At 45.3% G+C, this 13,966-nt stretch overlaps 2 protein-coding genes across 2 annotated transcripts in view; one reads left to right on the forward strand and one right to left on the reverse strand.

Moving 5' to 3' along the window:
• The window catches only part of GALNT12 (polypeptide N-acetylgalactosaminyltransferase 12), a 48,873-nt gene extending 36,906 nt beyond the window's left edge, over positions 1 to 11,967 (reverse strand). Inside the window, exon 1 of the mRNA XM_008568788.1 lies at positions 11,935 to 11,967. Coding sequence (XP_008567010.1) covers positions 11,935 to 11,967 — 33 coding nt within the window. The remainder of the gene's footprint in view (positions 1 to 11,934) is intronic.
• Positions 11,968 to 13,451: 1,484 nt separating this feature from the next.
• The window catches only part of ANKS6 (ankyrin repeat and sterile alpha motif domain containing 6), a 67,697-nt gene continuing 67,182 nt past the window's right edge, over positions 13,452 to 13,966 (forward strand). The window contains exons 1-2 of the mRNA XM_008568789.1: positions 13,452 to 13,481; positions 13,651 to 13,945. Coding sequence (XP_008567011.1) covers positions 13,452 to 13,481; positions 13,651 to 13,945 — 325 coding nt within the window. The remainder of the gene's footprint in view (positions 13,482 to 13,650; positions 13,946 to 13,966) is intronic.

The raw sequence follows: 13,966 nt of genomic DNA on the forward strand, positions 1-13,966 counted from the left end.
GCCGCCCCGCCCCCGGCCCGCCCCACCTGCGCGCCCCCCCCTTCCCGCCCCGCCGGCCCGGAGGGCGGCTAATCTTGACCGGGTCCCCACGTGGGCTGCCTGAGACTCGCACCTTCCTCCTAGCGCTGTGTGCGTTATTAAAGAGGCAAAGGCGCTGAAAACCTTAGCTCAGCGCCTGGCACGTCGTAAGCGCTCAGTAAGTGATGGCCGAGTGCACCCCGCGGTGTGCTACCAGTTTTACTACTGATCTTTTTTTTTTTTTTTTTTTAAAGATGACCGGTGAGGGGATCTTAACCCTTGACTTGGTGGTGTCAGCACCACGCTCACCCAGTGAGCGAACCGGCCATCCCTATATGGGATCCGAACCCGGGGCCTTGGTGTTATCAGCACCGCACTCTCCCGAGTGAGCCACGGGCCGGCCCATCTCATCTGATCTTTACGCTGTCAAGTAAAAGGATTACCAACTAAGATTATCAACTCCATGTTACAGATGAGAAGACTGAGGCGCAGTGAGGCTGATAGACCCCAACCAGGCTGTCTCACGGACCCCTGGGCCTGCGGCCTGCCCTCTGCCATACTCTTTGGAGCCCTCGAAAAGCAAACCCTCGCCTGGCTCCCTATTTGTCCAAAGCTGTGTTTCCTATTCCCCACTTTACAGACACCTCCAAGAAACTGATCAAAGCAATGAACCATCCCCTCAACAGAACACATGCATACACATGTATAATATGATCCCACACACCCCAGGCCATCCATCCGTGTTAAGTACCCCTGGTCTTGGCTAGAGGTTTCCTTTGGAGGTATTGAGGGAATGAGGGAGTCTCAAGGGTGGTGGAAATATTTAACAGAGCCAAGATAAAGTGAAGGGTGAGGCTGTCTCCTAGGGGTAAAATATAGGTGGGGGGCAAAAACCCAAAAAACTCAGTAATCAAGATAAAAACTCTGCCACTCCTACTTCCAGGCACTGGGGTAAGAGAAGACTAGGATTCACCATTCCATGTCTTTGCATGTGCTGTTCCCTCTGGTTGAAATGCCCTTCCCCACCTAGCAAACCACACCCATCCTTCAACACCCTGCCAAAATCCATCCCCTCTGAAGCCTTCAGCAATTCCACAGTCTTTTAGGCAAATGTATTTCTAGATTGCATCATCCCTTTGTGTAGGGTTGCACCAGAGAAACAGAACCAGCAGGAGATATATTAAGAGATTTATTAGAAGGAATTGGCCCACACAATTGTGGGGCTTGTTAGGAGATCTGAAATCCACAGGGCAGGCCATCAGGAAGGGCGGCTGGAACTCCTGGGCATCAGCTGGAGCTGCAGTCCACAAGCAGATGATGTCTCGTTTTTCAGGGCAACCTCAGTTCTGCTCTTAAGGGCTTTCAACTGATTGAATAAGGCCCACCCAGATGATCTTCTTTACTCAAAGTCAACTGATTATAGACTTTAATCACATCTAAAAAATACCTTCACAGCAGCACCAAAGTTAGCATTTGAATGAATAACTGGAGATAATAATAATGCATACAGCCAAGTTGACACATCAAACTGACTATGTTAGTTTCCTAGGGCGGCCATAAAAACCTGCCACAAACTGAGTCCCTTAAAACAACAGAAATTTATTCTCCCACAGTTTTGGAGACTCGAAGTCTGAGATCAAGGTGTCAGCAGGGCCACGTTCACTCTGAAGGCTCTAGGGAAGAACTGTTTCATACCTTTCCTAGTTTCCGCTGTTGCTGGCAATCCGTGGCATCCCTTGGATTATAGATGCATCGCTCCAATCTCTGCCTCCATTGTCATTTGGCTTTCTCCCAGTGTGTCTGCCTCAGTGACTCTTCTACTCTCTTAAGGACAGTAGCCATATTGGATCAGGGACCACTCTAATGACCTCACTTTAACTTCATTACATCTGTAAAGAACCTATTTCCAAATAAAGTCACATTCACAGGTAGCAAGGGTTAGGAACATATCTTTCCGGGGGACATAGTTCAGTTCATAACACCATCACACTTTGTTATGGCACTTGATATATTAGGCTGTGTTTAATTCATACCCCGGCCTTAGAAAGAATGTAAGGGATTTAGAATAAGCCCAGAGCTTGGTACAGTGTCAAACACACAGTAAGTGCTCAATTAATGTCTGGCTGCATATCTCCCACTCAGCTTCCTTAGGTACCTACTTGAACTCACTGGAGAGGTATCTGATGGAGGGCACAGGGTGGTTAAGTGCAGGGAGGGGTTACTCCCAAAACATAACAAACATGAATTCCTAGGGTCTTGTTGCTGGAAGGGCCTCAGTGGTAATCTAATCTGGGAGTTTCAAAATCTGCTCCCAAGAACCCCAGGAAAGTAAAAAGGAGGCTGACCGGGTGGGGCTCCAGTTCTCCTCCCTGAGACCAAAGTGCTGACATATTTATCTGTTTAATACTTTGAGCTTCCCTATTAGACTGCAGTACGCTCCTCCCTAGTTACCCCGGGAATCATAAAAAGGCCAAAGTAAGTGTGCTGTCCAGAGCCACAGCTTGTCAGTGGTAGAACAGGAAGTAGAAAGGAGTAAGAAGGAGTGGCTGGATGTCAGCCAATATCCATTCTCCTCTTCTTCCTCAACAGCAGAACCCTTGGTTTTTTGTCTGTTTCTCTGGGCAGAATAAAAACTAGATTTCCCAGCCTCCCTTGTAGCTAGGCATGACCATGTAAGTCAGTGTTCCACCAAAGGGCTACAAGTGGTGGTGTCAGGTGGGCCTTCTAAGTAATGTCCTTAAGGGAAACTTCTTTATCCTTCCTTCTTCCTGCTGGCTGGATTGTGGATGTGAAGGCTGGAGCTCAAGCAACTACCTTGGGTCATGAGGTAAAGGTCATCCACTGAGAATGGTGAACAACAGGGCAGAAGCAGCCCATGTACCTAACACTGTGGACACTGAACCAGTCCTGTCTGCTTCCTTTCAGGCTTCTTTTATGTGAAAAAGAGATAAACTTCTATCTCATTTAAGCCACTGTCTTTGTGTGTTTTCTGTCCTGTGCAGCTAAATCTAATCCTAACTGATACCAAAAAACTAATTGCAAGAGAATTCCCTGAAAATCTGGCTCTAGTAGTGTGGTGGTTTAAAAAAAGCTGCAAATCCTCCCCGACTTTGAACTATGTTGAAGTCCTAACCCTTGGTACCTATGAATGTGACTTCATTTGGAAATAAGTTCTTTACAGATGTAATCAAGTTAAAATGAGGTCATTAGAGTGGGCCCTGATTCAATATGACTATTGTCCTTAGAAGAGTAGAAGAGTCACAGACAGATACACACCAGGAATCAGGAAGACCTGTAACTGCTTCCTTCAATCAATAGAATATGATGGAAATTGAAGCTGTGTGACTTCTGAAGCTAGGTTTAAAAGGCTACGAAGCTTACACTTTGTTCATGAGATCACTGTTCTTGAAGCATTGAGCTTCTAGGGAAGAAATCTGACTATCCCAGTACCATCATGTTGGAGAGGCCACAGGTAGACACCCCAGCTAACAGTGCCAGCTGAGCCAATCTTCAACCAGCCCAGCCAGTCCAGGTATCAGCAGATGAGAGAAAAAGCCATCATGGAAGTGTCTCCTCCCTAGCCATTCGTGTCACCTCCAGCTATTCAAGTCATCTCAGCTGTGGCTCCACACAGCATGGAACAGAGAAGAGAGATGCCCTTTTGAAATTCCTGACCCACAGAACCCATACGTATAATAAGATGGTGGTGGTGGTATTACACCATGCAGGTTTGGAATGATTTATCATGCAGCAAAAGATAACTGGAACAAATGGATTATTTTAATAAATATTTTCTCCTCCAGGAAATATTTATTGAGCATCTACTATGTGCCAAGTACCATGCTAAGGACTAGGCACACTGTAATGAGCAGGTGTAGTTAAAGATTAACAAAGCCAGATACGAGTTAAGGTGGTAAGGGCAGATTTTAATCGATGATATACCATTGGAATAAGGGAAAGTGTCCAGTGTGAACTGAACTCAACTTCAATTTGTACAGAGGTGACTGGGCATTTTAAAGGAAGAATGAAGGAGTGGAAGTGGGGGGTATAGGGGAGCTCAGTAGAGTCAGGGAAGTGAAAAATTACAAAGGATTGATCAGTATAGATGCTAATCAGGCCAGCTGTGTCTGTTAGCTGGCAATTATCAAGGTTAAGATTTCACCCTTCCACAGAGCCTGGAGACAGAGACCTTGTCCTTTCTGTAGATTATATTTTAAGTTAATAGCTCTCAGGTCCTTGAGAAACACACTCTTGAGTTGCATGAGATACATGCACATCTGAAAAGGACAGAGGAATTGTAAGCCCTTTTTAGTAAATGCTTTAAGGGTAGTCAGGGGCCTATGGTCAGGTGTTGGCTAGAACAGTAAATTCTTTTGGCAGCTGGAGCTTTCTAAGGCAGGTGCTTTAAGAGGGCCTAGGGTCATCCTAGGGATGCAGCCCTGAGCTGTTAGAAACTGTGTTAGTGTCTGTTTAATGTCAGGGGAGGGGAGTGGACAAAATCATTTGTGTTGATAGGCTGCGGTTGAGGCCTGGTCAAGAAGAGGACTCAGGACTGGCTAGAGTTTGGTCAAGGAGATAATCTTTGTTACAAAACATATTTTTGACATCATGGTGCTTAGAGTCTAATTTAGCAGACAGATATTAAACAGATAATTTATTAGAGTTGTGATAAGGATTTTGAAGAAGAATTGCAAGGTGCTAAAAAGTTTCCGATAGTAGAACCTGGTCTAGGTTAGGAGATTCGGAAAGCTTCTCCCAGGAGGTAATGTGTACACGCATACCTGAATGCTAAAGTGACATCAGAGACCTGAAATCATATCTTAGGTTGATCTGGAACTCCCTCTGCTGGTGCTCAGTTCAGGAAACAGAAGAGTTTGCATCCCCTGTGGAAGGATAGAGCATGCACTGTGTTTTTGTTGTTGTTTGTCGGTTTTACCACGGGAAGCTGGTCCAGAGCTTTTTAGCAAATAAATCTAGTCCAATTCTTTCATTTCAAAGAGGAATCTGAGATACAGAATGGGAAGCGGGTCTCAAATAACTTGGTGGCTCAGGTAGAATTAGGATCTAACTTGCTGTCCTCTTCTGTCTTCTTCTTGCTGGTATCCCCAAAGGAAATCTCCCCCAGGCTCCAGGAGGGGGTGGGGTTGGGGTGAACCATGCAAAGCAGCTCCCATCCAGGATAACCTGTGGCTGTCGGACTTCTGGAAGGTAGTTGCACCCACAGTGCTCAGGGCCCCACCTACTTCCCCCATGGAACAGAGTCTGCTGGTTGGTGCCAGAAGGCAGGTGTGATAGGAGAGGCCTGGAGCTGAGCCTTTTGGCCTCTGTCCAGACACCCAACACATTTAAGATCTGTGGTCAGATTAGAAAACAGACAAGGATTACAACTCATAATGTCTGGGATCCACAAGCCAAATTGGAATGCTGCTTGTAAAAGCTCAGATGTAGAGAAAAGAGCGATGGAATTAGGCCTTACAAGACATGGCTTCTTCAAGCCCCAGGTAATAGATAAAATCTGTCATTTATTGAGCACCCACTGTGTGCTATCAACTGCTAGACTTTATTTTTCATGAATTGTCTCATTTCACCCTTATAACAACCTTGCAAGGTAGACAGATGAGAAAACTGAGCCTCAGAGAAGTGATTTATCCAAGGTCACAAACATTCAGTGGCACAGCGAGGATTTGTATCCAGGTCTCCTAATTCTAGTCCAGGATTTTCCAACACACAGCTCCCTGTTGGGTGAGTTGCTATGAGATCAAAAGGCAGCTTAGCTTAGAGGACAGGAGCACAACCTTGGAGGCCATTTGCCTGAGCACGAACCCCAGCCCCATCACAGATTGCTGTGTGGCCTTGGGCAAGTTACTTAACTCCTCTTGACTCAATTTGCTCACCTATAAAAATCATTATAAGTAATAGTACCTCCTTAGTAGGGTTGTTGAGAGGATTGAGTGGTGGAGTCTACACACTCAGCGTCCCTGGGCACAAAGCAAGTTGGAGAGAGTCTCAGTAGGGGCAAGTGGAAGATGTCTAGCACCTTGCTGCTTGAATTGTAGACCTCAGACCAGCAGCATTGGTGCCACCTGGGAGCTTGTTGGAAATACAGCATCTTGTTAATAGAGGTAAAGCACTAAGAATGGTCCCTGCCCACAGTAAGCACTATATAAATGTTATTAATGATGATGTATTGACATCCTGAGAGGGTGAGTCCAGCTGGGACCTTAAGTCCTTTTGTACCCCTTCCCAAATTGAGTACCTTGTCCTTTCCCTGGATTTGTTGCTAGTTTGGGGGGGTGATATAGTTTGGATGTGTTGTCCCCCCAAAGCTCATGTTGAAATTTGATCCCCAATGTGGCAGTGTTGGGAGGTGTTTGGGTCATGGCGGCAGATCCCTCAAGAATAGATTAATGCCCTCCCTGGGGGGTAGTGAGTAAGATCTTGCTCGGTTAGTTCCTGAGAGAGCTAGTTATTAAAAGGACCCTGGCACCTCCCCTTCCCTCTCTCTCTTGCTTCCTCTCACCATGTGATCTCCCTGTACCTACTGGCTGCCTGCTGTGAGTAGAAGCAGCCTGAGGCCTGCGCCAGATACAGCTGTCCCAGAATCATGAGCCAAATAAACATCTTTTCTTTATAAATTACCTAGTCTCAGATATTCTGTTATAGCAACACAAAAACGGACTGATACAGGGAGCTTATATGTTCACTGACCACGCCATCTCGTGTCATCAGCTACTCAACCAACAAATAGATTTTTCTAGAAGGCACTTTTTTTAAAAAAAAAAAAGATGACTGGTAAGGGGATCTTAACCCTTGACTTGGTGTTGTCAGCACCATGCTCTCCCACGCGAGACAACCGGCCATCCCTATATAGGGATCCGAACCCATGACCCCAGTGTTATCAGCACCACACTCTCCCAAGTGAGCCATGGCCTGGCCCCTTAGAAGGCACTTTTGATTTGTCATATTAACTCCCTTCATAGAAGTCATTACATCCCTTTTAGAGTTTACTATGATATATGGTAGATGTGGTATTTCAAACTTTAGCTGGGAACAGATGGCTTATTCAAGCAATAATTGGGACAATTATTAACCATTTGGAAAAAAATGTGATTAAATCCCAACCTCATACCTTACACCAAAATAAATTCCAAAATATCTAAAGATGCCAATGGAAGGAAGGAAGGCAGGAAGGAAAGAAAGAAAGAAAAGTAAAGAGAAACAGAAATCCCATGATGAAAGCATTGGGTGAAAAAACCCAGAGGCCGTTAGGGGAAAAATCTATAAATTTGACTGTATAAATTTTTTAAAATTCTATAAGCCTTCTAAAATAATACAAAGACAAAAGACAAATCAGAAAAAGGTATTTGCAGATGATATTTGCCCAGTATATGAAACAACAGGGAAATAAAATGAACAAACAGAAATAAAAATGGTCAAGGATTTGAACATACAGTTCCCCCAAAAAGAATATAAATGGTCTATGAACATATGAAAATATGCACAATCTTTCTATTTAAAATAAAATTCAAATTAAACTTACTCTGAAATATTTTTCATTTACTAGGTTGGCAAAGATTAAATATGTTATTAATTTCAGTATTGGCAAGGATGTGATTAAACACGTTCATACACTGTTCATAGAAATGCAAACTGGTATTTTGAAAAGCAATTAGGTAATATTTATTAGAAATGTTAATATTAATATCCTTTTGATCCTGCAATTCCACATCTAGGAATTTATCTAACAAAAATAGATTCACAAGAGCTCAAGAGATATGCATACAAGGAAGCTTATTGCAGTACTGTACATAAAAGCAAAAAGTTGGAAACAGCCCAAATGTCCATTAATAAGAGATTATAAAATAAAGTATCACACATCCATACCATACCATAATATACCACAGTGCCCTTAACAAGCATGAGCTAATTCAAGGTGTTTAACATACAAATGTGTTTAAGGTGCATTGTTAGGTCAAGAAAAGCTGTATGAATAGTATGATCCTATTTTGGCAAAACAACATATGTTAACATATGCAAAAAGAAAAAATCTAAAAAATTAACTGCATTATATTTATTTATAATATATGTGAGATTCTGTGGTCTTTTCACTTTTGTTCAATTTATGCATTTTTTCAACAAATATTTATTGAACACTTACCATTTGGCAGGCAGTGTGCTAGATTCTGGGGATCCAGTGGAAGACAACAACCAAAGCCACTGATCTCAAGGAGCTTACGTTCTGTATTTCTACAGCATTAGAATTCTTCCTGGGCCGAGCCCATGGCACACTCGGGAGAGTGTGGCACTGGGAGTGCAGCAGCGCGCCCGCCGCGGGTTCAGATCCTATATAGGGATGGTCGGTGCGCTCACTGGCTGAGCGTGGTGCGGCTGGTCTCAAACACACACACACACACACACACACACACACAAAGAATTCTTTACAACAAACACCATTACCTTATTAGGAAAAATGTTAAACATTTAAAAGTAAATACTTTTTAGAGATTAATTTACTTCTTTTTTTTTTTTGTCTTTTTTCCGTGTCCGGCAACGGATCGCAACCCTCAGTGTTGCCCCCGTACCGGGCCGGGGACCAGCGACGGGATCGCAAGCCTCGGCATTGCTCCCGCGCCTCGCTCAGCCAGTGAGCGGGAGCCGGTCTGTACGTGGGATCCGAACCCTCGGACGGGAGCGCTGCCGCGCTTCCCAAGCGGGCACACTATCCAGTGCGCCACCGGGCCGGCCCGAGATTAATTTACTTCTAAGTCCTCCTTACCTCCTGCCTAATCCATTGCACCAGTCTCTGGTCCCTCTGTCCCCCTGCTCTGTCCTTCCAATCTATTTCTTTTCTTTTCCTTCAACTAACTAGACCCCACCCATTCTTTCTGCCCAACTTATGGCCAAGCTTTCCCGTGAAGCTGTCAATGACCCCCCAAAACTGTGATACCTTTCTCTGAATTGATGGCAAAAGCTCACGGACCATCCTGTTCTGCAATCATGTAGGATTCCCTGGGAACCAGATGCTGTGTCATTGTCATTCAACACACATAATGCCTGGCACACAGAAGGTACTCAATAAATGTTGGTTGAATAGAGATTGTGTTGGCAATGGAGGTGCACCAACCAGATCACCTTTCAAGAGAACTTGCTGTGGGGAGCACTGTCGGCTGAGAGCTTTCAGCTGCTATGCCCATGGAATCTGTGATATCTTCTGGCTTCTCCCAGGTAGCAACTGAGCATGGTAGGGGTACCAAAGCCCTGCTATTTCTGCCCAATGCAGGACACGTTAGCAGTCAACCTTTGCTTGGGGACTCCCCATCAGCCTGGCTGAGACTTTCCCAGAACCGCACTGCAGTCTGAAGCTCCTCCTACCCAAGCCTCCTCACTACCCACTCTCCTTTCTCAGGTGTCAGACCTGCACCATGGTCTAAAGGCTCCCCTTCCTTCTTCCTCCACTTTCCCTCTTTATCCCTTGCAGGCATTTTTCCCAGAAAAAAAAATCTGGGCATCCGATTTCCAGAGGACCCACACCAACACAGGAATCAATGAGAAAAAAAAAAAAGCTGGAAGAGAGTTCATAAATAGTAAGACTATAGATACACTTGCATAAGAGATATGTGTAAAAAGATGTGCAAGATGCATACTTCACAAACTGTAACACACACATGAGTCACCTGGGGATTGTGTTGAAATGCAGATTCTGGTTCCATAGGTCTGGAGTGCGCCCAAGATGCTGTATTTCTAAGAAGCCTCCAGGGGTTACCGATGCTCTGCTCTCCGTACCACACGTTGAGCACCAAGGTGCTGGATACCTTTCACTTGCCCCTGCTGCGTGTCTCTTCACTGTGCTCTGTAGACTGTATCAGCAGGCTCTGAGCTTCTGGCTACCAGTTGGGTTTGCCAATGAGGAGCACTGGTAAGAGATCAGAGGGCAGGAGGAGAGTGGGGTCAGAGGTTTTTATTCCTCTGGGGATTGCTCCATACTAAGTTGCTATGGGTCAGCTGTGTCCCTCTACCAAAGGCCATAGCTTCTATCAGTTGGCTCTCTGCAGTTTTCTCTCTTGCAGAATTCCAGTAACTGCTCTCCTTTTCTCCTCTTCAGGCCTGGAGTGGCAATTGCTCCCTACCATTACCAGCTCTGGAGTAGTGCACTGTCTTTTATGGCTCTTAGTTAACCCTGCTCACACTTCTGTAAATGGTCCTTTAGTAAATGTTCCATTCCTGAGTTCCCCAGCCAAGTGTGCCATCTGTCCCCTGCTGAGACCCTGACTGCTACAAGCTGTTCAAATCAAGATTTTTTTTTTTTTTTTTGGTAACAGCAGAAAACTGGGAACAAGCTAATTGTGTATCATTTAAAAATGATTAAATAAATTATGGTACATCTGCTGAACACTGTTACATGCAATCATTAAAAAGGATGCAGCAGATCTATATTCATGTACGTGGAAGATGCCCAAGATATTTGTTAAATGAAAACAACAACAACAAAAAGCAAGATTCAGAATAGCACGCATAATATGAACCTATTCATCAGAAAAGTAAACTATGCATTTGTTAAGCTTGGATTGCAAGTGATGACAACCCTGCTCAAAATAAACCTAACCAAAAAGAATGGGGGCTGGGGGATTTTCAGATTCTGTCTCTTTCTGTCACTTGGCTTTGTTTTCCTTTCTGGTGGCTTCACTCTCAGGCAGGCTGCCTTCAAGTGGTGGCAGAGTGAGTACCAGTTTGGCTTACATCATCCTGACATCTGATGACCTCAGCACAGAGGGCCTCATCCCCAATCCCTTCAGAAAAAACCCTGGGCTGAAGCCAATCAGGATGGGCTAGGACATGTGCTAACTACTGAACCACATGAACTGAGAGTGGGGGAGGAAGGCTCCCCAAAAGAAAGAGGTGTATAGAGGGAATATTTTGCAATAGACATTTGTTATCCTTTTTGACTGTCCAGCATCTGAATCTCCTTCCTACACCGGGGAGTTCCGTACCTTCTAGGGCAGAGGCTATGTCCTGCTACAGATGCTGAAAATGCCAAAAACTCACTTTCCCAGCCTCCCTTTATGTCAGGCAGAGCAAATGACCCAGACTGGGCCAATAAGATGCCCCGGCCTCAGGCTCTGACTCTGAAGCCAGTGACACCAAAAAGGGTCTGTGCAGACCCCATCCTGGTACAGGGTACAGCTGTGGCATGATTTGGGGCATAGTTCCTGGCTTAGGGCCTTCAAAACTAATTCTCTGGCTCTCATGCGATCTGTGAGATACAAAAGAATCTTGTATTAAATCTCCTTTCTGCAAAATTATCCAGAGCCTTGATTTCTGCTGTTTGCAATCAAAAAGTTTGATCAGTGCCTATATGTATGAGGGCATATTTGTATATGCATGAAATATTTTTGGAAAGATAAAATAAATGCGAATATTGGCTACCTATGGTGAGTAGGACTGGGAGAACGGGGGAGGAGGGAATGGGGCTTTTACTTTTGCCTTATGTCCTTTTGTACTGTTGGAATTAATTTTTTTTTACCATTTATAGTACTTTTATAAAGAAACAACTAGTTAGTAAAAACAAGAAAAGATACCAGAATAAGAGAATAAGACAAAGGTACAATTACTCAGGATTTTCACAGAAACGAATGTCTCCAAAAAGGAAGTCCTCCATTGTGGTGAATGAGGCCAAATCTGGAAGTGAGAGTGTACCACCTCGTACACAAGGCCTGAGTGATTAGCACTAGCCCCGGCACTCACCTGCTCAAACACTTTCCATGGCCCCCACTCACAGAATATATCCCAGTCTTCATCCTGGAACTGAAGCCCTTTGCAATCTGAGCCCTATGTACTTTCAAGACTCCTCCTCATCTTTACACTTTCCCAGAAGACCTTCTTATCCAACCCTGCAGGCTCAGATCCTAAGGACATTACCATCTTCTCTGATCTGCCGAAGCCATGACTCATCGCTGCTTCACTCTCTCAAGTTTTACTCTGTATCATAATCCTATATATATGAGGCTTAGTCATTTAACAGCACATTATTGAGTACCTACTGTATGTCTGGCCTTTTGCTGGACGTTGGGGCCACAGCTTACAGTCTGGGGAAACCAATGACCACTTACCAGAATGTTAATGTTATCATGATGGTAGGTGGCATGATGTTAGCTATTTGTGGCAGGGCTGCTCTTGTCAGAACCTCCTCTTTCCCTCTGCCTGGATTGCTCTTTCCCCAAAAGTCAGCATGGCTTACTTTCTCAATTCCTTCAGGTCTTTGCAAATGTGACATTTTCAGTGACATCTCTGCTCACCCTGTTATCACATCCCACCCACTATCCCATTTACCTGGATTTGTGTAATGTTCTATTTATTGTTTTAATAGCACTCATCATAATCTGACATACAAGTTATCTCCTTGTTTGTGTAGTAGCCCCCTTATCTGTGAGGGATATGTTTTAAGCCCCCAGTAGATGCCTGGAACTGCAGAAACCCTATATATACTATGTTTTTTCCTATACATACATACATATGATAAAGTTTGAGGCTTGACTAAAACTAGCATGAGTTTCTTTTTCCTTCTTCACAATTTCACAAATAGAAGATTTGTTCACAGTTGACTTCAGCAACCTCAGCATACATCTTTATCCTTTCCCTTTTGAGAACCTTCGCCTTTTCACTTAAAGGAAGCACTTCTCGGCCTCTCTTTGAAATATCCGAATTGCCAGCATCACTCCTCTCGCTCTTTGGGAGCATTATGAAGTAAAATGAGGGTTACTTGAACACATGCATTGCTGTGACAGTCGATCTGGTAAGGTAAACAGTGTAGATAAAGTGGACAACGGGGATTCAGGTTCCTGGCTGGACGGGAGCGGGGACTGCACGACATTTCACCACTGTTGCCCAGAATGGCACAAGATTTAAAACCCTATGAACTGTTTATATCTGAAATTTTCCATTTGATATTTTTGGACCGTGCTCGACCTCAGGTAACTGAAACCCCAGTCTTTGCGGATAAAGGGGGACTACTGTATTACAGCCTGTCTCTTTCCACTGTCAGCTCCAGGAAGGCAGAGATTTTATTCAGTTCCCTGCAGCTTCTCTAGCACTTAGAACAGTGGCTGACACAAGCAGGCACTCCATAAATACTTGTTGAGAACAGAAAGAGAATTGAACTAGATGCCAGAAGACAGTCCTAGTCACAGCGTTCCTGAAGGAAAGTGGTGTAGTCTTTGGCAAGACACAACCTCTTCAAGCCTCGGTTGCCTTCTCTGTATATTGGGCATGATCGTCTGGGCAGTCCCTGTTGGCTGACAGGTGTGAGTATCAAACAGTGAGGGTCTCCAGTCAGCCTGCATCAGAATCACCTGGAGGGCTTGTTCAAATACATGTCGCAGGCCCAGAGTTTCTGATTCAGTAGTTCTAGGCAGCCAGAAAAATCTGCATTTATAGCCATGTCGCAGTTGAAGTTGGTGCAGCTGCTGGTGCGTGGGCCACCCTTCCATCACCACTGATAAAGAAATCAGGTATAGGACGAGCTTGTAGTCCTAGAGGCTCGGCCCAGATGAAGCACAGGCACTAAGGACCCTGCAGGACACGGCAGGGTACCTGAGTGAACCCGTTCGTTCCTTAATTCAGCGGACAACTATTTAGGAAGCGCCGGATAAGTGCGGGGCGCTGGGGAGTCAGCGGAGAACGCCGTTCAAGTCACGGCCCCTGCGGCGGTGGGCTCAGACCCCGGCCCGGTTGTCCCCGGCTCGCAGCGTGGGTAGGGGCTGGGGCAGCCGCTCCGACCTCCGCACCCGGCAGGCAGGAGGTCTCGTTAGCCGCGGGAGAGGGCCGCGAGCGGGCCCGGGCGGGAAAGGTCCGCTGAACTTCCCGGAACCGGCACTGCCCGCAGTCGCAGACGGTGGAAGCACAGCCCCACTGCGCGCGCGCCCGGCACACAGTAGGCGCGCGGCCCCGCCCC

This window comes from Galeopterus variegatus, unplaced genomic scaffold (assembly GCF_000696425.1).
Source record: "Galeopterus variegatus unplaced genomic scaffold, G_variegatus-3.0.2 Scaffold442, whole genome shotgun sequence".
Lineage (NCBI taxonomy): Eukaryota > Metazoa > Chordata > Mammalia > Dermoptera > Cynocephalidae > Galeopterus > Galeopterus variegatus.